The sequence below is a fragment of the Notechis scutatus genome, chromosome 1 (genome assembly GCF_049901735.1).
Source record: "Notechis scutatus isolate UNSWTSFEM ecotype Mainland chromosome 1, rNotScu1.2, whole genome shotgun sequence".
Lineage (NCBI taxonomy): Eukaryota > Metazoa > Chordata > Lepidosauria > Squamata > Elapidae > Notechis > Notechis scutatus.
This window is the reverse complement of record NC_142009.1, coordinates 340425150-340448617: the sequence shown is the minus strand read 5'-3', so window position 1 is coordinate 340448617 and position 23468 is coordinate 340425150. Positions and strand designations below refer to the sequence as shown.

The window sequence follows — 23468 nt, the reverse complement described above, 5'->3', positions numbered from 1 at the left end:
GAGGAGATTGCCTAGAATTCTAAAGAGCTATTAAGACTTCTAAAAGATATATTTTAATTGGAACTTTGTGATCAAACAGCAACCCCAGAAAGAGAAGTGGAAGAAAGAAAAAAGTATTAAATGAAATAGTTTATTTGGATTGTTTGGTGACTTTGGAACTTTTGGGAATTATTTCTGATTAAAGCACTTGGGTGGTTGTTTTGGAAAAAAAAATTTCTCTTTACAATGGCATCGCTTGTGGATGAACTAAAAATTGAATATCAAAAATATAAAAAAGAAGAACAAGATGGGAAAGATACTTTGGGCACTCTTTTTCAATTTCTAGAAATGGCGGTACGTACTTATGAAAAATTGACTGTGCACCAGGACGATTGGGACAAAGAAGAAGCCATCTTTGATGAACAAATGATTCTATTTGGGGAGGAGGAGAAAGAGGAAAAGAAAAAGGGGATTTTAAGGCTTGAAAAAACAACCAAAAAAGAGAAAAATGAGGTGAAAGGTGGATATAAGGTTAGAAAACAACAGAAAGGGGGAAAGCAGAAGAAGAAAAGGGAGGAGGTGAGACAAAGGGGTAAAAAGGGCAAGGAGAAGAATAAGCAAGGGAGAAAGGAAGGGATGAGAAGCCTTAATGGTGGGAAGCAAGACTTAAAGAAACAAAATTCTTTTAGAGACAATGGGTAAGCTTAATTGAAAAGGGATTCTGTAAGGTACATAAGATTGTGTTTTTATATGTGTATTTAGAATAAAATGCTTAAGATATAAATGAGTACTAATATGTATGATTAGTCTTTTAATGGCATTGATAGTGGTCTTATATACCTATAAATTTGTTTTTTTTTCTTTTTTTTCTTATAAAATATATTGTGTAATTTTAGAATGTACTAAACAGAATCCCAATACAAGTTAAGTGTTATATTAAGTATTATTAAGTTAGGGGAAAGAGTTAAAGGTGTCATACTCCAATCAGTGTACAGGAGAGCTTTTTGTTCAAAGAGAAAAGATGAATGGATAGCTGGAAATAGAACAGACAAAGAATGATAAGTATGATTTGAACTGAGATGGGATAAATAAAATAAAACTAAGAAAGATAAAAGAGGGAAGAAGCTATATAGAAAATTGAAAATGGTAATAAGATATGGAACGGTATATAAAATGAATATGATTTTTGAATTTGTGTCTGTACAAATAGTTTTAACCCGGGATCAAGCAACTTTCAGAAAAGATGTTTTATGTTTTTATGTTTTATATTTTGTTTGTTTGTGTATTCTTCTTGAAAAGCAATAAAATTTTAAGTAGCAAGAAATATAATTTGAATAATAGAATGAAGGGGAGAAATAAAGAGAAGTTGGGATAAGATATGAAGTTGAACAGATAACGTAAATATATATATATTGTAATTTGGAATTATTCTTTATGTTCTATTGGTTTTTTTTCAGAAAAGATCTTTTATGTTATTATGCCTTGTTTGTTTGTGTATTGTCTTGTAAAAATTAATAAAATTTATTTCAAAAAAGAAAGAGTTGTTAACCTAATCCTACGTAGCTTTTTCTCTGGTAATATCACACTACTAACTAGAGCATACAAAACATTTGCTAGACCAATACTCGAATACAGCTCATCAGTCTGGAACCCGCATTACGTATCTGATATTAACACCGTTGAGAAAGTCAAGAAATATTTCACAAGAAGAGTTCTCCACTCCTCTACTCATTGCAGAATACCTTATGCCACCAGACTCGAAATTCTAGACCTAGAAAACCTTGAATTACGCCGTCTTCGGTCTGATCTAAGTATGGTATATAAAATCATACATTGCAATGTCCTACCTGTCAATGTCCTACCTTCAGCTTCAATCATAACAACACAAGAGCACACAATAGATACAAACTCAAGGTAAACCGCACCAAACTTGATTGCAGAAATTACGACTTCAGCAACAGAGTGGTCAATGTCTGGAATACTCTACCTGACTCTGTGGTTTCTTCCTCAAACCCCAAAAACTTTAACCTTAGACTGTCTACTATTGACCTCACGCCTTTCCTAAGAGGTCTGTAGGGGGCGTGCATAAGCGAACCAACGTGCCTACCATCCCTGTCCTATTGTTTCTTTTATTTTTCTTATATGTACCCATTTCATAGTATTCATAACTATGTATATACTTATACTTATTATCTTGTAAGCGATTGACAAATCAAAATAAATAAAATAGAATAAAAATAAATATTCATCTTTCATGTTCAATTTCATATCTTATCACTAATTTAAATATTCTTCATTAATTTTCCGCTCAAATGCTTCCCTCAGGCTTATTTTGTAACTCTCTCATTCATTTCTAAAATCTATTACATATCCTTTTCAAGGATATTTTCAAAATAATGTTCAAAATAATTATACTTATACTTTTATCTGTCCTGTGTACAATTTCAATCCATATTTCAAACATAACAAAGCAAGGTTTCACCTATAGTTGCCAATTAAAATGTGTCACCTTCATTTCTTATAGTTGATTCCCTTTCACATCCCATTAAATATTTTACTTCTAAATTATCCCATTAAACAATTATAATTTCCATCATCTAATAATTATATTATAACATAAATCCCCTTTTAGTCAGATTCTGCACAGTACTTCCGCTTTAAATTACCTCTAAACAATTTTAAGTTTAAAAGAAATAAAAACTAAATAAAATGGATGAAAATCAATTCAAATTCATCCTAAAGAAAAAACTGGTATTAATTCCCTTACAATCCTTCTCATAATTCATTTCAATCACATTTTATAAATCCTTAATATACATTAATATAATTCAATTGTATTTTACATATTTTTGTTTATCATTTGATCTAGCTGTTATCATACATTCCATTAAGTAACAATCCCCATTTCTTTTCCCCTTCATTTCCCCCCTTTTTCTCACTCCCTCTTTAATGCTTCCTACTGTAATCCTCCTTTCTGCTTTTTCCTTATATTTTGTTTATTTCTCACAATGTTCCTTTTTCTAATTACCTCCTCTAATCTCCAGTTTTTAAGTCCCCTTTCCCCCTTTTTGAGTTTCAAACCTCGTTGTCTCTCAGCTGGCATTCTCCCCTTTCCCAACCACCTTTACCCAAATCAGGTAGATCGTGGCCCTCCAGTGGCAAGCACAAACTGAAACCACGGATGGTCATAGATTCAGTCCGCCCTCGAGGGAGCCTAACTGGAAGACCACATATCCAAAATATTCTAACTTTCACTTTTTTATGGTTTTGATGATTTCCCTTGGCTTTCCCAGGTTGCTTATCACCTCCCCATTTTGTAAATTGTAAATTAAGAAGGCAATCATTGCTTAAAACCTTTATAAAATAATAAGAGAGTCCCCAACTCTGCTGTGATGAGACCAATCAATGCAACTAGCAAGAAGAGCGATAATGTGCCCTACCAGAAACATGCATAACTTTTGTTGCTGCTTCAATTTGTAGCAGCTGAAGTTTCTGGCTACCCTTCAAGGACAGCCCAATAGTAATAGTCCAAGCAGGAGTTTACCAGGGTGTCCAGCAGGACAGGACATGTAGAGTGCTGCTTAATTTACCAAAAGCAAAGTTGTACAATTGAGTATCATCAGCATATCAAGGATACCTCATCTCATTTGAAAAATATCAACTTCTCAGGTTGAAATCAACAGGAACAATATAAGACCTTTTTTTATTGAAATGTTTGCCAAGGCTGGACTCCTACTCTCATGTGGGTAGACACACAGGAGACATTTTACATTGGGATGCATGATGGTTAAATAAGGTTTCAAAACTCCAGCCCATTAATGCCCCTTATTTTTATTGGTTGATTTCTGGGTGGACAATCTTCCTCTTCCCAGCATTCCATCCCAGTAGTTATTCATTTCCAGTAATCTCCTTCCCCTTAGCAGTTGCTACATCCAACTATTGTCAGCATTATTAATTTTAGTATGACAACTGGTTTCTCGACCTGCGAACTATCTTCTTTGACCTGCCAACCAGCTTTCTGACCAGAATGTGCTAAGACATTTATAATCTTGTTATTTCCTTACAGATAACATCCTTACACAATGTCTTACTTAATATCTTGTTATAGTTTCTTAGATTACACAGAGGCTATACATGGAGTTACATTTGCTCTGTTCTTTAATGGAATAATTCTGATTTCTCTCACCTCCTGACAATGGATGAGATTACTCTGGGGTCTTGTGTAGATGTGGAATAGGAGAGGGGACAGCACTGACCCCTGTGGTACCTCACATAAAGAAGGTGCAGGGTGGGGTCTCTCCTACCCAGTCACCATTGAGTCAAATAAAACGAGGACGGACACAGTATCTTAGTGTGATGACCCAGGGTGGGATACAAAACAAACACAGTCACAGAAAACAGGTGAAGCCCCTTTTATTCCTTCATTTTGCTTCCAAGCTCTGAATATCTTTGACAGAAGACAAAAAACTCCCACACAGTTACAAGAAGAAAGAAAAAAGCAAAAAAAAAACAAAAAGCAGGCAAGATAAGGGCTGGAGGACGTCCACAGATAACACACACTGGGAAGGATGCCAAACTCAGAGCGGAACCATAAACTAGAGATATTTCCATGCTTTGTTTCCAGCACTCACACATATGCATGTCCGTCCTGTTATTCAGTTGTCAAAACTGCAGCCCATGAAAAGGACCAAGGTCCTCTCCTCCTGGTAGACCATGTCTCTCCCTTTCCTCTCCTCCCTGCATGCCCTAGGATGGATAGGGGAGGGGCCTGGGTCCTCCTCTGATTGCTCAGCCAGCCTCTGCCCTTCCCCAGCCTCCTCCACAACCTCCGGAGCCATACTTCCATTCCCTCTCCTCTCCTTCAGAGTCAGTCTCCACCAGGGGAGTTCCTTCCATTTCACTCTTCTGGCTATCTGCTATTATTCCTGGGATCCACTGGAGCCCCTCTACCACTTTAAGAGTACAGACCAAAGGACCCTATCACTAGGACCCCTTTTGCCTTTCCATATCTTCTCCAGTTCATTCTTTTGACATTTCTCCAGCTTCCCATCCTCCTTCTTCCTGACGTTGCTGTTATTTGACATGGCTGCATCTATCCCCACCTCTGTCTTCTTCTCTATGACCTCTTTGTCTGGTTCATTGGCAAGGACCTGCATGTCTGCCTTGATTTGGAAGTCTCAGAGGATCTTAGCCCTGTTGTTCTCCACAACTTTGTGTGAAAGATCACAACTGGGCTTGGGAAGGTCCAGTCCATACACTGTGCATATGTTCCTGTACAGAACATCAGCTGGTACCATTCAGTGCATGCTGTCCCTGCCTGAATCTTACACTCTGCCACTACGTTCTGGTCTGTCTCTGAGGCTGAATGCAGTATTCAGATGTGCTCTAACCAATGTAGAATATGGAGGAACCAGGATTCCCTCTTATTTTTCACACTTCATGCCTGCTGATTCAGCACAGACTCTGTGGGTTTTTCACCTGCATCAGACAAAGAATATCAGCAACAAGCTGCTCATGTTGGCTCATGTTCAGCTTGTGATTCATAAAGAGAGAGAGATTCTTTTCACATGTGCTGCTGCCCAGGATGCTCTCTTCAATTCTAAATATGTGCCTTTGATTTTTTCTACACAAAAAGAAGGACTTGGATATGTCCATGTTGAATTTTATCCCCCTCCCAGAAAAAGGAATTTAGAGTGGTGTTGTTAACTTATTCAATATCATAAAAGTTTTAAAGTAAAAGTTACTACTTTCCACATAAATCAGACATTCTTATGCCTCATTATATTTTCTCTCTGATTCAGATCAGGCCTCAGTAGGATAATGTAGCATTTGGGGAGAAAGATACAAGCCAAGAGACCAGTCCCAGAGGCCAAGATGGAGAAGATCTCCACAGCCACCATGGACTTCCCTTTGGTGCTCAGGTAGCTGGGGAGGAAGGTGATCCAAACACTGCAAAAGACTAGCATGCTGAAAGTAATAAACTTGGCTTCATTAAAACTGTCAGGCAATTTCCTAGCCAGAAAGGCCACAGTGAAACTGACGAGGGCCAGGAAACCCAGGTAGGAGAGGACAGCATAAAACATTGAAGCTGAGCCTTCCTGACATTCAGAAATGATCTCACCAGTCAAGGAGTGGAAATCCAAGTTGGGAAATGGAGGGGAGGTTACCAGCCAGGTGACACAAAGAACGGCTTGGATCAGGGAACATGCTATGACAATGGAATTGGTCAGTGATTTTCCTAAGAGTTTCCTTGACCTGTTCCCTGGTTTGGTGGCCATGAAGACCAGAACCACCATGACAGTTTTTGCCAAGACAGAGGAGACTGCAAGAGAAAAGAGAATGGCAAAGGCAGTTTGTCGGAAGAGACAGGTGAGCTTCCTGGGTCGACCAATGAAGAGGAAGGAGGAGAGGAAGCAAAGCAGGAGGGAGACCAGGAGGAGGTAGGTGAGATCTCTGTTATTGGCCTTGACGATTGGTGTGTCACGATGTTTAAAGAAAACTGCCAGGACTCCCAATGTGATCATGGAGAGAGAAAGAGTGAGAGAAACTAAAGCATATCCCAGGGTGTCTTGATAAGAGAGAAAGTGGAGCTTCTTGGCAATGCATTGGACCTTGTCCTTGTTGGGATACTGGTCTTCTGGGCAGGGATCACAGGAAGCTGCATCTGAAATAAAGTCACTTTACACTTGGTGGTATGTAAAAAAGGGGCAAAGCATCCTTCAATATTGATTTTTCAATATTGAAGGTGATTTTTCAAGAGGCAATTAGAATTTCTGCTTTTTTCTGAAGACTTCAATTCTCATCCAAGAAGTTTAAAGAAAAACCAGAAAGTCCCATTTCCTCTTGAAAAAGCACCTTTGGGACAAACAAGTTCTCTACTTTGGATTTTGGATTGACTCATTCTGACTATTTGCTTCTATAGGGAAGGGCAGGAAGACAAAGTTAGCTGGATCTCCCCTTTCTCCAACAGGTCTATCAACCTCCTGGGAGACTGATAGCGCTGACAGAAGATGCTCATCTTAAATAATAAAAATTTAAACTTGACCCTCAACAACCCACTCCTTCATGGAAAGTTTGATTGCTGGTTTTCTTGATGGGTTGCAAGAGAAGGACTAGAAAATCTAGAAAGGGAACCCATGAATTCTGCCCTGAAACTATCCTGCATTAAATTGCTGTGGAGCAGGAATGGTGGCTAGGAGGATAATTTAGATCCATCAACTCCAAGATTCTGCTGCAAAGGATGAATATTTTGAAAAATGTCAACATTTAAAAAACTTCATAGTTGTTTCTACTGAATGGTTTCATTCATCTTGGAAGATCTACACTTCCAAGTGTGCTCTACCTGTCTGATTAGAAATAGTGCCTTCTGGACAAGGGGCACATTGGTAGCAGCAAACTTCCTTGCCTTCTGGAACTCTCTTCCTCTCTGCTGCCTGACACCTCTTGATGCCACACCTGGCAAAGGGCACCTTCTAGAAGAGAAAAGAGAAATGCTATGAGTGGCCTAAGCAATTAATATGTTTCATGTATTCATTTGTACATTTTTGTTTCCATTGTCAACATGTTTAAAAAGTGTCTATTGGAACCCAGGAAATGCTATAGGGGGATTAAAGCCAGTGACACTCCACACCACCGATAGATTCTAGAGATTGGAACTGGGACTTGGCACATAAAAGAAGACTTGGGAATTGAACTACAGCTTTCCTAAAAAAACAGTCATGGGAATCTAATTGAATGGGAATCGTCTATGGAAACAGGTATTGGCTGGTCTAAATGCATCCTGGATTTCAAGCAGAACGTCAAATATTTTACATGCAAACCATGTTTTTCTAAACAGATGGTCACCAAATTTCTGACTCAGTGACCTGTTTTCCAGTAAGGAGGAAGTTTTGAATCCCCAGAAGAGAATGAGTCTTTTGCTGAATATATTTGACCTTCCAGCTCACCTTTCTTGACCAGACAATTGCATTGGAGTTGATGGTGAAATCCTGGCCTGGGGGAGCCCCAGGATCTATTTGTCCAACTTTCACAGGGACAAACGATAAATTGGGGAGGAAAACCCAGTTCAGAAGATCATAACCAGCAGATCCCAGTCCATTTTCTGAGAAGGAGATTTCATCACCAGCACTGTTGTTGAACTGGACATTCCTCAAATAGGGAAGAAGCTGAAAGAAAAGAGATCTTCAAAAATTGGAATCATTGGCTGAAAGCCCCAAATGAGACATAATGGCTGCTATCATTCTGGGCTGGTCACCGTCTTAGGAGATTTTCCTGAATATGGACAACTGGAGGACAGAAGGGAAAGGGGGACAATGACCTGATGAAGGTTCATACCCTAGATGAAGGGTATGAATAGGGTTCTAGAAGGCATTATTTTCGATCCTAAAGAAGAATGAGGAGCATGGGGGACATGCCCTCAAATTGACAGGAGGGATGTTCAGAAATAATGTTAGAAAGGATTCCTTCACAGAAAGAGTAGAGGAAGCTTGGAACCAACTCCCAGTGTAGGTTGTGGGTCAATCATCAGTATCTGAGTTTAAACATGCTTGAGTTAAAGACATATCCGTCATCCAACAACAAATTGAAATGAAATAAAAATAATTTGTAAAGAATAATAAAAAATAAATTAAAGAGAAATAAAAAAGATAAACTCAAAGGGCAGACTTGGTGGACCCTTAGGTTTTTTTCTGCTGTCCATTTTCTATGTTTCTGTCAGGGTTCCAAGTAACACACCCTCAGCAAACAAAACTCCAAGGAAGGCAATTTCCTCAAAGAACAATTTTTTTGGATATATCCTATTGGCACAGGCTGGTGAAAACCGACTCTGACTATTCCTGAAGTTTCCACCTAATTAAAAGTAAATGTTTTTCACTTTCCCAAAACAATTAGTCACATGGTCCAATCATGTTACTGTCCAGTTGCTGGGAAACTCCTGTCCCCTCCTTCCAAGCACCTGCAGGAATGTCCTTGGTTCCCAAGAAAAAGTATATTGTTTTATTTACAACACCCCAATTATCTCCATTCTCCCCTCCCTGTCACTCTCCTTCGGTGTGTCAGCATAAAATTGCCTCAGACAGGCCAGCTTCAGAGTTGACAGTTTCTTTGTTTCTAATTAAGAATGTCAGAAAACGTTTCTTTAATTCTCTCTTAATCTTTCATCTCTCACTTCTTTTCCTGCCCTAAAGTGCTTTGGATTAGAAGTCAACCCCTTCTTCTCTGTGACAGCCCCTCAGATGTTGGAAGACAGCCATCATGTCACCCCTAATCTTACTAATTCATCAGGTATCTAGTTCTTGCAACTTACAAAACCATGAAAACCAAACGCCACAGAGAGGCAGCACTGAGGGGCACAGGGGATGGGTGTAGGAGTAGAAGGACATTGAGGTGGAGAATTAAAAGAAGGAGGGGTATTTGGTGGAGTGATCAAGGGGGCTCTGAAGCTGCCACGGCTGAGCAAAGTGGAGCTGAGCCTTTCAGCCTTATGAGCCTTCCGAAGATGCAGACCAGTTATAGAAATCTGGCCACAAGAAATTATTTCCTCCCAAGGAATGTGTGATGGAGAAGCAACTCAGTCAAATGGAAAATTGCATGGTTATAACACAAGAATCAAGGCTGGAAGGGAGACGACGCTATAGGGTGAAGTGTTGAGTAAAAGGGAGTTAAACCCTGGAAAATGGACCAGAATTCCCAATCCTTAAAAGTGAAGGCTGGCAAGGAAAGGTGGTTATGCTGCCTTCCTGGCTAGAAAAAAATAGAACCTAGAATGAAAGAGCAACTGGTAACTCATTTAGAAATTGTTGTGGGACCAAAATGCAGGACCCAAACAAATAATCAAGGCTCACTACTTAATTTGTCATTAAGATGCACCTTGGAGGAATTTTCTCCAGAAATAATGGAAGGTACGTCTGCAGAAACAAGGATGAACTTATTATATTTATGCATTTCAAAAAGGAGGAGAAAATGATATATCTAAGTAAGCATGGACTTCCAGTTTGAGCAAACTGGAACAATCTAAGTAAACATGGACTTCCAGTTTGAGCTTCTTTGGCAATGAACCGAAATCCGCGATCGTGCTGCGATTTAGATCCGTGCTCACCACCAGAGCACCCAGAGCCATCCCGTAGAGGTGGTGAAGAGGGGGGAGACCACCAGCAGGGTCGAGGAGAGCAGTTGCAGTGGTGGTCAGAAATGGCCACCTCAAAGAATAACTCGACCGGAAAGAATGTGCAGGAGGGAGATAAGAAGAGAAAGCTTTGGTTGACTGAGTTAAACTGAAAAAGCAACAACGTAAGGTACCCTGGAATTTGAACTATAAAAAATAACCTTGTTCCTAAAGAACACTTTGAGGCAGCGAAGGAGAGAGGGAAGGGAAACGATTTGGCTTTTTTTTCTTCCCTTCCTTATACTGACAGCTAAGAGATTTAAGTAAGAAATTGACAAAAATCCACTTTGACATCAATAGGCATTTAAGCTGAAAATAAAATGTCAAAGGGATAATAAAGACTTTTGGATACTCAAAAACCTTTAAAAGCAGGAAAGGAGAGAAAAGGAAAGAAAAATGGAGGAGACTGCCTGGAACTAAAAGGAACTTATAGTGAAACCTTAACAAGATTCCTAAAAGGTACATTCTAACTGAAACTTCGTTACAAAATAATAGAACCCCAGGAAGAGAAAGTGGAAAAAAGCAGCAAGAAGAAACAGTTTTGGATTATTTGGATTACTTGGTGATTTTTGGATTTTTGGCTATTAGATTTAAATGACTAAAATCAAATATATATGTTTTCTGAGGTTTTCACGGGTATTTGTATGTGGATCTTTGGTTATTTGGGAGAAAAACCCGAATAACCAAAGATATCATGCCCGGCCACATACATTGGACAGACCAATAGAAGAATAAGTACCCGCCTGGATGAACACATAAATGCAGTCAAAAAGCTGGAACACACTTCCTCACTAGTCCAACACATGGAAGCCACAGGCCATAGCATCAACTTCAATGGCACCAAAACCCTGGCCACTATGGAAAACCCTAGCCACAGAGTCATCAGAGAAGCCATAGAGATTGAAAAAAGACCAGAAAGCATGAATAGAAGAGATGATTCCACCAGGCTGTCAATCATTTGGAAGCCTGCACTCACAAACAAAAAAATCTCCATACCACAAGCCAGGCAAACACCTGGGCACAAACAGATCCCCCCTGATACCTCCAGCTCAAACACACCCCAACCAGGCACCCAGATGAAACCCAGCTTCCTAACTAATGATAGCCGTCCATTTACCCGAAGCCAAGCTGCACTAAAGGCCTCCATTAAAGTAACACAATGCTGCCAGCCAATCAAGATACAAAAAGAGCCAAAAAACAGACAGAAGATATCAGAGACACCCATCAAGCAGAACACAGCAAACTCCAAGACCAATAAACACAGACCAAGACTCCCAACCAATCAGGATGAAGAAAAAACCATTCTGGCACAGCAATAGGCTGCCCCAAATTTAAATCTGAAACCACTGTAAAAGTCTGACCCACAGACAGACACAATACAGAAGCCTGATGATGGCAGATGAGATTCTGCTGAAACGTTGCTACAACTTTAAAAGAACTGCAATGACGTGGGAAAATACCCGAACCAAGCTGAACACCATACATGTAAGTACCGAAAACTTAAGAAAATATATATATATATATATATATATATATATATATATATATATATATATATATATATATATATATATTTCAATCTTATAGGAGAAAACCGAATAACCAAAGATCCACATACAAATTTGCGAGAACCTCAGATATATATATATATATATATATATATATATCTATATATATATATATATATATATATATATATATATATATATATATAATATATATAATATTAAAAGCACCTAAGCCATGCCCACAGAACTGGTTGTTAAAAAATTTGAATCCCATCCCTGGCAGAGTGGGCTTCATTTGGGTCAATGCCAACATGTTGCTCCTAATAAATCTTTTGGATCTTTTTGGAGCTTGGCTCGAGGCTCATGATTTAATTAGGGCAATCTCTGGAACCCTGACACTGGTTTTACGCAGATTTGATGCAGGGATATGATGCCATAAAGATATTTAACTCAAGAAATTGACATGGGGAGCTTCCTCTCTAAAGATCTGTGGCGTGAATAAGATCTGTCTTGACTTGAACTGTCCTGACCCAACCTAGTTCCAAGAGAGCAAACACAAGACAAAGGCAGCAGCACAACCTTTGATTGGTTCAGCTAAGAATTCTATTTCTTCACAGATAAAAGGCTGCTTCCAACTAATCAGCTCTGACAAGAAAGAGCCTTGCAAAAATTTGGCAAAAAACAACAGATAAGAAATAGTTTTCAGTACAATAGTCTTAAAATACCAACTGTAATGTCCACGAGGCTGAGTTTCAAAACGTCTTTGCTTCCTACAAAGAATGTTCTCTGCACAGCTGCCTTTTATCTTCTTGAAGTAGGTGCCATTACCTTGCAGCCTTATTCCCGAGTCACCCGTGCTGTTGTAGCTGCTCTTTCCTGCGTGCAACCCTGCGTTCACGCATTCACTTGGCACAGACTCCTCGGGAACCTCCTCATTGCTGCTGCCATCCCCCACAATCTCTGAAGGCAGCAGTCCACTCCCTAATGGTCCTGGCCCCTCATCTGTGTCCTCGCTCTCCTCAGCCATCTGCACCTGCTGTCGGATAACCACCACATCAACTCAGAAGGCAGAAACAGTCCATTGACTTCATTTTTGAGGGCAAGGTTTGGTTTTGCCAAATTCAAAGGAAGTACAGTAAGGCAAAGCCAAGTTTTAGGATCCCGTGACAATTCCCTCGTAAACTTCCCCTGTTTCACAGGCCTGTCCTCCCATTGGCCCCTCATGCCCAATCATAATCAAAAGAGAAGTTTTTGGCAGTTCTTGGAATGCAGCTGCACTTTTCTCTCTGGCCGGTTGTCCTTCAGATGTTTTCTCCAGCTGGCCCAAAGTACATCAGAGGTGCTCCATTCCCCTTCCCAAAAAGCTTCCCTCCACTCCAGCATCTATGGCAGGCTGGCCCTGAAGTAAGACAAAAGAAGAAGTGAGGTGGTGGATCTGAGACCCAGAGATTACCTGCCAGGACTGGACATTTGAGATCCTCTCTCCAAGTCTCAGCATGGCTGGTCGCCCTTTGGGTCCATGCATTGCATGTAATGCGTGTGCCAGAGCATAAATGGCATTGTAGATATTGTAGCTTTCTCCAGTCATGCTTGTTTCAAACAGATAGGATGGCAGATTCTGTACATTCTCCTTTCCTGTACATGGTTTTTTCCCCTTTGGAGGGGTCTTTCCAGGCTTGTGGATGTTGCAGTCAAAGACCCATTCCCACCATAGTGGGAGAAAGACATCTTCTTGTGGGTTCAAAGGATCTAAAGACAGGAGAAAACGGCTGAATTCTGAGACATCCCCAGTGTGGTGCCTAAAATTCAAAGCCCCATGGAAGGGCTTTATATTTTTCAACAGATATTGAGAGTTCAGCACATTAAGTTTCCAATTGGATGTAAAGATCCAAACTTTCAGAAATGTTGCTTTTCTAAATATGCCATAAAGATACACAACTGCGTGTACATTTGCAATAGTATTAGAGTCTCCAAACAGAATAATCACTTCCCCTTTAGACCAAGTGTTGAAAATATCTTGTAATTTTGAATCTGAAGTAGCAGAAAAATCAGATTTCATCACTTCAGCAAAAGCCAGGCAGATCTCCTTCTCCTTGAGCATTGGTACCAGAGATGAGGTGAAAAGTTCTCCATCATCATTTTCAGGGGCCACCAGCCCAACCCAGTTCCACTGGAAATACAGGAGCAGCTGGACTAAACCCACACACTGATGAGATTCCTTGGGATTTATCTGGAAGAAGGAAGGATAAACTCTTCTCTCTCCCTCAGAAAACTCAAAGCCAACACCAAGCTGGAAAAAATGAAAATCCTCTTTTAGAAACAAAGTGTTGACTTGCAAAGCTTCCCTGACCTGCTCCCGAGTTTCCATAGGTCGGGGGATGGGCCTCGCAGCTGCACCAAGGAATTTACACCTCAGTCAAAACAGGATAGAGCCTTGCCAGCCAAAGTCAAGGCCATCTCCATGGAGACCCACAATGGCTGGAGGGAGTGACTTATACAACCCGCAAAATTGCTTCGTTGGATAATGTGACTGGTAACACACTTTGGGGGGAGAGGAAAGAGGGTCAGAGCCAAGGTGCAAATTGAGTGAAGTGAGAGCTGGCTTCCCATAGGTAGAGCCAACATGGCGCTCCTAATAAACCACTGGATTTTTCTTTCTAAATGGCTTGAGACTGCTAATTTTATTATGGAATTGGTCAGAACCCTGACACAATGTTCACTTTAATGGTGACTTTAAGGGCCCCCATTGTGTGATTTCTTGCCCCACCAGTCAGATTTACTCATTGTGAGTGGAAAGCTTCATCTTCCTCCCCTCTAAGGAAGAGACATCGGTTTTCTATTTTGCCTGGCTGTGATAGATCATAAGTCAAAGGAACAAAACATCCACGCAGAGAATAAACTCCACTGAAAGGTGCAGAAAGATGATGAACTTCTATGAATGTCAGGAAGTAATTCCTCTTTCAGAATTATATCAATATTGCTTTGTGGTTATATAAAAATGTATCTTCACATAAAAAATACAGAAATCAACTCATCTATAGGATGGATGGTCAAAATCAAAATAACTCTGATGTGTGTCCGCTCGTAACACCTTTGCTTTCATCCTTAGCTTCTGTGTGTGTTTCTGTTCTTTGTGTGTTCTATATTGTATCCAGTGCTTACCTGTGGGATCTTGAAGATGCTGAAGATGGAAGCCATCAGCCTTGAGGATTTGGGGTCATCACATCCAATGACAGAGAGTAGAGGGTCCTTCATGTAACATTTATAACCTGGAACCATTCGGCCTCGAGTGGAGAGCAGGGAGAGGCTGATCCAAGAAATCCACCACTCCTTTTGGTAATTGTTTTGGATGTGGAAGCCAAGGGTGATGTTTGGGAGGAGAAACAGATCCTTGTTGACTTCTTTAACTGCAAACATTAAGGCCAGGAACTGTTGGAAGTTTTTGGGTATAGGCCTATAGTGAGAAAAAACAGAGGGGGACCTTGCAAGGAAATCCTGCCTGCAGGTGGACTTTGCCTTGTCATATTTTTGGGGTTAGTTTTCAACAGCAGGTCCCAAGTTTCATTATTAAGATTAGTGAGAGAGGAGAAAGGCCCTATCTCCACATCATGGAATATTTTATATGATTCTACCATCCCTTCCTTCTTCATATGTCCATGAAGATTTTCAATCATCCAGGTCATAGTTGCATCAAAAGTGGCTTTTATTTTGGAAAGGCAACTAGACTGATTTTTGAGAAAAAAACAAAATGTTTCACCTTGGATGTTTCATCAATTGTATTGGATGTATGTGTACGGAGATGGAAGGACAGCTACTGACAGTTGAGATTAGTTGGTGGGAGGGAGAATGGAAAGGTTGTATTTTCTTTGAAGTCAACTGGTTTTAATGCTCTGTGGGTGCCATTGTGGGTACTTGGAGGTTTACTAGTGAGCTCAGGGTCACCTGAGTCAGAAGTGTGGAATTTTCTTGGAACAGCCAAATGGACTGAATCACAAATTGGGGGATAGACATTGTCTTATCCCTCCCCCTCTGTTGAGGATGGGTTGCTCAGTTCTAACATAGATGGCCTCTTTGACCCCTCTTTCAAACCAATGGTCCTCTCTATCCAAAAGGTAGACCTTGCTGTCCTCAAAAGAGTGACCCTTAACTTTCAAATGCAGATGGGCCACTGAATCTGGTCCTGATGGCTTAGATCTCCTATGTTGTGCCATGTGCTGTTGAAGTGGCTGTTTTGTTTCCCCAATGAACAGATCTGCACATGGCTCACTGCATTGTCTTGCATATACCATGTTGCTCATTTTGTTTTTTATCCTTAAGTTTTTGCCTTAATGTATTCTTGGTTGTTAGTCTCTGCCTTGTCTGTAGCAGAGGAGGCCATTCTGGGTCATTTTTTGGATTTGATGAAGGCCCAGCTATGATAGCCACAAGTTCTGCAGGATTCCTTGATGTGTTTTAGTTCTTTTTCTTTTCCTTCTTTACTAGAAGGCAAACTTTCAGCCTGGTTGATCACTCCCAATTTGTGATATATCTTGTTTTTTCCTCAAAAAAAAATCATCCCAGTTGCCTTTTCAAAATAAAACCTCCCTTCTTCACTTTGCTTCCATGACTGGAATCCTCCCCAATTGCTTCTCTTCCACCCTAATCAATTTGAGTCTCTCTTGGAGCAGCTTCTTCAGGTCTGGTCACCATTGCTGACCCAAAGACTCCAGTGGGGGTCACAGCACAGATGGAGTGAAGGCCATTATTCATGAGAAATGTTGATTCTCAAAATCAGGGATTTTGGCAGTACCCCACATTGGAAAAGGACTGAGCTTTCTGGGGGGTTTTAGACCATGATTTTATGTCCAAACAAACATAAGTGAACATCTTTACTAGGCCAGCAAAGTCTCCAAGGTGTTTCCCCTCTCCACTTTCATATGGTGTATAATCATCCAGAGGGAAGACTTCTGCAAAGACTGGGAATTCTAGCCTATTTCATGAATTTGGCTATTTATTGAGGAAAGGACAGAAATCTGATCTATACAAAGTTGTTTACAAGGATCTTTGCAAACATCACCAGAAAAGTATTTCTAAAAGGAGTTTCTCAATCCAAAAGAAAGAAAACAATCATCTATATTTTTCCATTCAGGTGAATCTTACGAGAATTCATAAATAAGAAGTGATGGTTCATTTTGAAAATATTGTATACTGGAGCGGAAAGGAGCTGCCAGGGGTAAATTCCCACCAATAACCAGATCACCAGACATGTAATATATCCATTGATTGTTAGCAGTCATTGGGGGCAGGAGCCAGAAGAGCAGAAGCAGCAGCAGGAGAGGCAGCCCAATCATGCTTGTCACCTTCCCTGCTAGATCAGAAGTCAAGGTTTGTGGAAAGCAGAATTGCAGGGAGCACTTGAAACCTCTGCAAGTTTACACAGTTATGGCTGCCTTGCCAGCTGGATGGCCTCAAGGCAAATTTATCTGAAGTCCTTTTGCATTAACACATTTGTATTTTATCTCTTTATTTGTTCCCCTCTGGCCTATACTGAAAATAGACTATGTGTTGTATCTCATTATTTATTTTAATAATGAAGTCACAAGACTAATCAACCATAAACAAGCATTGTATCAATCATGCCTTCTCTTACCTGTGTTTTGGCTTTGACAGAAAGGGCAGCTGAGTCACACCAAAGCTCAGAGTTAGCTCTCTGGAAGACCAGTTGAGGTCCTCCAGCAGGGCATATTTTTCAAAGCAAGTTTTACCTTGGAAGATTTTTGTAGGTTGAAATCCCCAGGGGAGACATTAAGAATTACTGTTCTTCTGATTATTTCAGGGAAAAGCAATTGTCCTACCCATTGAGCAATATATGTCATTTGCACATCAGGTGGGGAAAAACATGTTTGTGTCTCTTGTGGCTAATCCACAGAACAGATAGACTTGAGAATTGAGATTTTGACCTACCTGAAAGTGAACACCTGTGCAGAAGATGGAGTTTGGCCTGTGTCATACTATGTTCAGATAGAATGGGTGCTAATGGTGTATGGTGGCAGTCAGGTGTACCCTAGGAAGTGTGAGCAATCATGTCAATAACGAGATGGAATACCTGGTTCAGTTATACCCCCAAGACAAGAAATGGAAAGGATTGACTGATCAAATTTATATGGCTACCCATCTCATGCAAAGGGATTCTGAGCAGCATACAACAGTCCAGTTAAAAACTGTAAATAAAGAAGACAATCACTGCTTAAACCTTTATACAATAATAATACAGTCCTGAAGTCTGTTGTGATGAGACCAACCAATGCAGCTCAGCGAGCAGAGAGATAATGTGCCCTATCAGAAACATGCATAACTTTTTTTGCGACTGCAATTTGCACCAGCTGAAGTTTCTGGATACTCTTCAAGGGCAGCTCCATATGGAACGCATTGCAGTAGTCCAACCAGGAGGTGGCCAGGGCATCCTTCATCCAAGAGGACAGGACATGCACAATGATGCTTAATTTACCCGAACAAAAGATGTACAATTGAGTATCATCAACATATCAAGGATACCTCACTTCGTGACATTGGATGAGCTTACTCTGGGTCTCATGTACATGTGGAACAGGAGAGGGGACAGCACTGACCCCTGTGATACCTCACATAAAGAAGATCCAGGGTGGGGTCTCTCCTCCCCAGTCACCACTGAATCAAGCAAGACAAGGACGGACACAGTTATCTTAGCAGTTCCTTGCACTTCACTCTTCTGGACATCTGCTATTATTCCTCGGATCTGCTGGAGCCCCTCTACCAATTTAAGAGTCAACAGCCCAAAAGACCCCTATCACTGGGACCCCTTTTGCCTTTCCATATCTTCTCCAGTTCATTCTTTTGACCTTTCTCCAGCTTCCCATCCTCCTTCTTCCTGATGTTGCTGTTATTTGACATGGCTGCATCTATCCCCACCTCTGTCTTCTTCTCTATGACCTCTTTATCTGGTTCATTGGCAAGGACCTGCATGTCACAACTGGGCTTGGGAAGGTCCAGTCCATACACTGTGCATATGTTCCTGTACAGAACATCAGCTACTTGTTGGTACCATTCAGTGCATGCTGTCCCTGCCTGAATCTTACACTCTGCCACTACGTTCTGGTCTATCTCTGAGGCTGTATGCAATATTCAGATGTGGTCTAACCAATGTAGAATATGGAGGAACCATGATTCCCTCTTATTTTTCGCACTTCCTGCCTGTTGATTCAGCACAGACTCTGTGGATTTTTCACCTGCATCAGACAAAGAATATCAGCAACAAGTTGCTCATCTTGGCTCATGTTCAGCTTGTGATTCATGAAGAGAGAGAGATTCTTTTCACATGTGCTGCTGCCCAGGATGCTCTCTTCAATCCTAAATATGCGCCTTTGATTTTTTCCTACACAAAAAAAGGAATTGGGTGTTTCCATGTTGAATTTTATCCCCCTCCCAGAAAAAGGAATTTAGATTGGTTTTGTTAACTTGTTCAATATAATAAAAGTTTTAAAGTAAAAGTTACTACTTTCCACATAAATCAGACATTCTTATGCCTCATTATATTTTCTCTCTGATTCAGATCAGGCCTCAGTAGGATAATGTAGCAATTGGGGAGAAAGATGCAAGCCAGGAGACCAGCCCCAGAGACCAAGATAGAGAAGATCTCCATGGCCACCATGGACTTCCCTTTGGTGCTCAGGTAGGAAAGGAGGAAAGAGATCCAAACACTGTAAAAGACCAGCATGCTGAAAGTTATGAACTTGGCTTCATTAAAGCTGTTGGGCAATTTCCTAGTCAGAAAGGCCACTGTGAAATGAATGAATGCATGACTGGGAGGAAGATGGTGACCAAGGCAGATGCATAGTCACGCTGCTGGGAGCCTGAAGGAGACAAAAGTACCAGTAACTAAATTCAGAGACAGGAGTAGAAGTAACAAAAGTAACAAAAATACATAGATTAGGTCCTAGGGATCTACAAAGTAGCAGCATAAGGATTCGGACAAAGGCAGCCAGCTGATTTGGAGTGAGGGACTCCCGCCAGGGTCCAGGAATCCCATCTTGAGCAGCATCCCTTTGTTGGGTAAGGCGATCGAGCGATCCGCTAGGATCTAGACAAAAAAAATCACAAATTTTTCAGCTGCCTGGAGAGGAAAAAGCTGCCTAGTGAAAAGAAGCTACCTGGTCTAAAGAATCTGCCTGGTCTCGGGAGGGGGAAGCCGACGCGGGAAACAAACGAGCTGTGGGTTTGTGGCAACTGCCACCAAGGACTGCAAGCTTAGAAGCGACCCACCTGTGGGTGAGTGTCTCCCCTGGCTCCTTATAGATTGGCAGTGCATTTTTCAGAGGGAGGAAGGAGCAGGTAAATGGCTCAAAGATTTATTGTGGACCTGAGTCAGAAACAACTTAAAAAGCAAAGATTCCAGAGTGGAAGGGGTGAGTGTGGAGATTAAGTGGCAGTGGCTTAATTTATGTTTTACCCTCTAATTCTGGAAGTTAAATGGCGACTTGAGAAAAGAGTGAAAAAGGACGAAAAAAGGGGGGGACTAGACGAGAAGAGGTGTGAAGAAGGTTTTTATTCAGGAAAACTGCCTTTTGAAACTGAGATTGATTGTGAACTCCGATGATGGAAGAACTGGAATGATGTCTACAGTCTCCATTTAAATCAAATCACCAAAAATAATTCTAAATGGCCACCAACTGGGGAGAACAAAGGAGACTCAGGGAGAATTGATAGTCTCCATATAAATCACCCAGCTCCATTTAAATCACCAAACTGATTAGTCAGCCTGAATTTAAATTCCCACTCAGCTGATTGGACAACCTCCACTAAACCCCCACCCAAATCTCATCCTTTCCAAACTCCAAAGTAGATGATTGGTCAGCTCATTCAAATCTTCTCCATTCAAATCTATCAAACAGCAACGGTTCCTCTTTAAAACAAAAACAAAACAAACTAAAAACCAAAAAAACGTGGCTTTAAGGAAAAACAAAGGAACTTTACACAACAAACCTCCAATACTTCATTACCTCCACTATTTCAGTACCTCAAGACCAAATATTTATAGATAATGCTTTGTCTATAATAATTGATTTATGACATAATAGTATAATAATTAATTGCTAAATAACCACTAATTTACTGATTCATTGAACTGATAGAGATTTAATACTGTATCTTTGATTATCTAGTCTATTGATTGATTGATTGATTCTTAGTAATGTTGATTGATTGATTTTAGTAATAAGTAACCTTACTTTTGATTTGTTCTCTAACTTATCAATTAACATTTATTAATTACCAACATTCTTTAAGTAGTTGTCTACCTATCATATTAATTCGCTATTGTAATTGTTTAATATACTATTGTCATTGACCATGCCAGCTAGAAACTCCAGAACTCCAAATCCTTCATTACCAAACAACAACAACAAAAATATCTCTATCAATGACCTCCCAGACTTCTGTACATGCTTCAGATTTCTTAAAACCATCAATGAAAGCAAAAATAGCATCAAATGCTGCCTATGTGACAATCAAGCCCATCTTGCCTGCTTAAACTTAAACAAAGACCTAGCTGATCTCCTAAAAGCATCAGATACTTTCCCTTGTCTATGTCCATCACGTTTTCCTAAGCTAAACAAACCAAGTACCCTGCCTGACAGAGTTGATAGCATAGAATCACTCACACACTCAATAGGAAAACGCTTAGCAATACCTTTTGAAACAATTATACAAAAAAGCCTAATTTCTCTTGAAAAAAAATACAGCACTGATAAGCAACTACCTATCAGCTCAAAATCAAATCCCAACCCAACAACCACTACCACAACTACTACTTCAACTACAATCACAACTACAACCAAAAATAACCACCAAACCACAACCACAAATAATTACTATCCCATCAAATAATTCCACATATGATATCCCCTTACTCATCAGAGACATCATGGAATGTGATCAGAAATGTCCAAATGCCATCTTATTTGGTCTTGAAGACACCAACAAATCAGATGACATCACCAAATCTTCCCTTCCCCTTGTAACAAATAGGAAGAATTTTAAGTTTTTAAATCCAATGTCCCTTGGCTTTAAATTTCAAATTGAATTACCTTCAGTGCCCAAGTAGATTTTCCAGATCTCCGTCTGCTATTTCTATGGGAAGGGAGAGTGAAGAAAAAAAACTTTCCCTTGACAGCTTTCTTCACCGCTTTCCAATATTCTTTGGGAAACAATGTATCCTTCAAGCAATTCAAGCAATTCAGTTTGCAGGGTATTTAAGAGTTTCTTATTGTCCTGGTTCAGCCAGCACTTTCACTTTCTCCTGCTTCCTCCAGCACAAATCTTACCCAGCTGCAGGCTTCTTTGTGCAGCTCAGCGACCGCAGAGAGATAATGTGCCCTATCCATAACTTTTTTTGCGACTGCAATTTGCAAAGCTGAAGTTTTTCCGGCTGGGCAGGGTCCATATGGACATTGCAGTAGTCCCCAGGAGGTGGCCAGGGCATCCCATCCAAGAGGACAGGACATGCCAATGGATTTCGAACAAAAGATGTACAATTGAGTATCATCAACATATCAAGGATACCTCACTTCGTGACACTGGATGAGCTTACTCTGGGTCTCATGTACATGTGGAACAGGAGAGGGGACAGCACTGACCCCTGTGATACCTCACATAAAGAAGATCCAGGGTGGGGTCTCTCCTCCCCAGTCACCACTGAATCAAGCAAGACAAGGACGGACACAGTTATCTTAGCAGTTCCTTGCACTTCACTCTTCTGGGCATCTGCTATTATTCCTCGGATCTGCTGGAGCCCCTCTACCAATTTAAGAGTCAACAGCCCAAAAGACCCCTATCACTGGGACCCCTTTTGCCTTTCCATATCTTCTCCAGTTCATTCTTTTGACCTTTCTCCAGCTTCCCATCCTCCTTCTTCCTGATGTTGCTGTTATTTGACATGGCTGCATCTATCCCCACCTCTGTCTTCTTCTCTATGACCTCTTTATCTGGTTCATTGGCAAGGACCTGCATGTCACAACTGGGCTTGGGAAGGTCCAGTCCATACACTGTGCATATGTTCCTGTACAGAACATCAGCTACTTGTTGGTACCATTCAGTGCATGCTGTCCCTGCCTGAATCTTACACTCTGCCACTATGTTCTGGTCTATCTCTGAGGCTGTATGCAATATTCAGATGTGGTCTAACCAATGTAGAATATGGAGGAACCATGATTCCCTCTTATTTTTCGCACTTCCTGCCTGTTGATTCAGCACAGACTCTGTGGATTTTTCACCTGCATCAGACAAAGAATATCAGCAACAAGTTGCTCATCTTGGCTCATGTTCAGCTTGTGATTCATGAAGAGAGAGAGATTCTTTTCACATGTGCTGCTGCCCAGGATGCTCTCTTCAATCCTAAATATGCGCCTTTGATTTTTCCTACACAAAAAGGAATTGGGTGTTTCCATGTTGAATTTTATGCCCCTCCCAGAAAAAGGAATTTAGATTGGTTTTGTTAACTTGTTCAATATAATAAAAGTTTTAAAGTAAAAGTTACTACTTTCCACATAAATCAGACATTCTTATGCCTCATTATATTTTCTCTCTGATTCAGATCAGGCCTCAGTAGGATAATGTAGCAATTGGGGAGAAAGATGCAAGCCAGGAGACCAGCCCCAGAGACCAAGATAGAGAAGATCTCCATGGCCACCATGGACTTCCCTTTGGTGCTCAGGTAGGAAAGGAGGAAAGAGATCCAAACACTGTAAAAGACCAGCATGCTGAAAGTTATGAACTTGGCTTCATTAAAGCTGTTGGGCAATTTCCTA

At 40.6% G+C, this 23468-nt stretch overlaps 1 protein-coding gene across 1 annotated transcript; it reads right to left on the bottom strand.

The window, feature by feature from the left end:
* Nucleotides 1-5273: 5273 nt before the first annotated feature.
* LOC148133630 (vomeronasal type-2 receptor 26-like) lies at nt 5274-22671 on the bottom strand. The gene is made up of 8 exons (XM_087967537.1): nt 22515-22671; nt 18474-18776; nt 17279-17393; nt 14812-15103; nt 13103-13939; nt 7926-8144; nt 7322-7451; nt 5274-6643 (listed from the first exon to the last, which is right to left on the bottom strand). Exons 1-8 carry the CDS (start codon nt 22669-22671, stop codon nt 5739-5741), a joined length of 2958 nt encoding a protein of 985 aa, XP_087823663.1. The 3' UTR covers nt 5274-5738.
* Between the last annotated feature and the right edge of the window lie 797 nt (nt 22672-23468).

What these genes read in the sequence shown, in the direction of transcription:
- LOC148133630 (XM_087967537.1), bottom strand. Translation starts at nt 22,671, where the DNA reads ATGCAGGTCCTTGCCAATGAACCAGATAAAGAGGTCATAGAGAAGAAG. An exon ending in ACTGGAGAAGATATGGAAAG is followed by an intron (nt 17,394 to 18,473) that starts GCAAAAGGGGTC and finishes AAATCTTCCAAG; the next exon opens with GTAAAACTTGCTTTGAAAAA. An exon ending in CAAATGTCCAGTCCTGGCAG is followed by an intron (nt 8,145 to 13,102) that starts GTAATCTCTGGG and finishes CTTTTCTTTCAG; the next exon opens with CTTCTTCCCTATTTGAGGAA.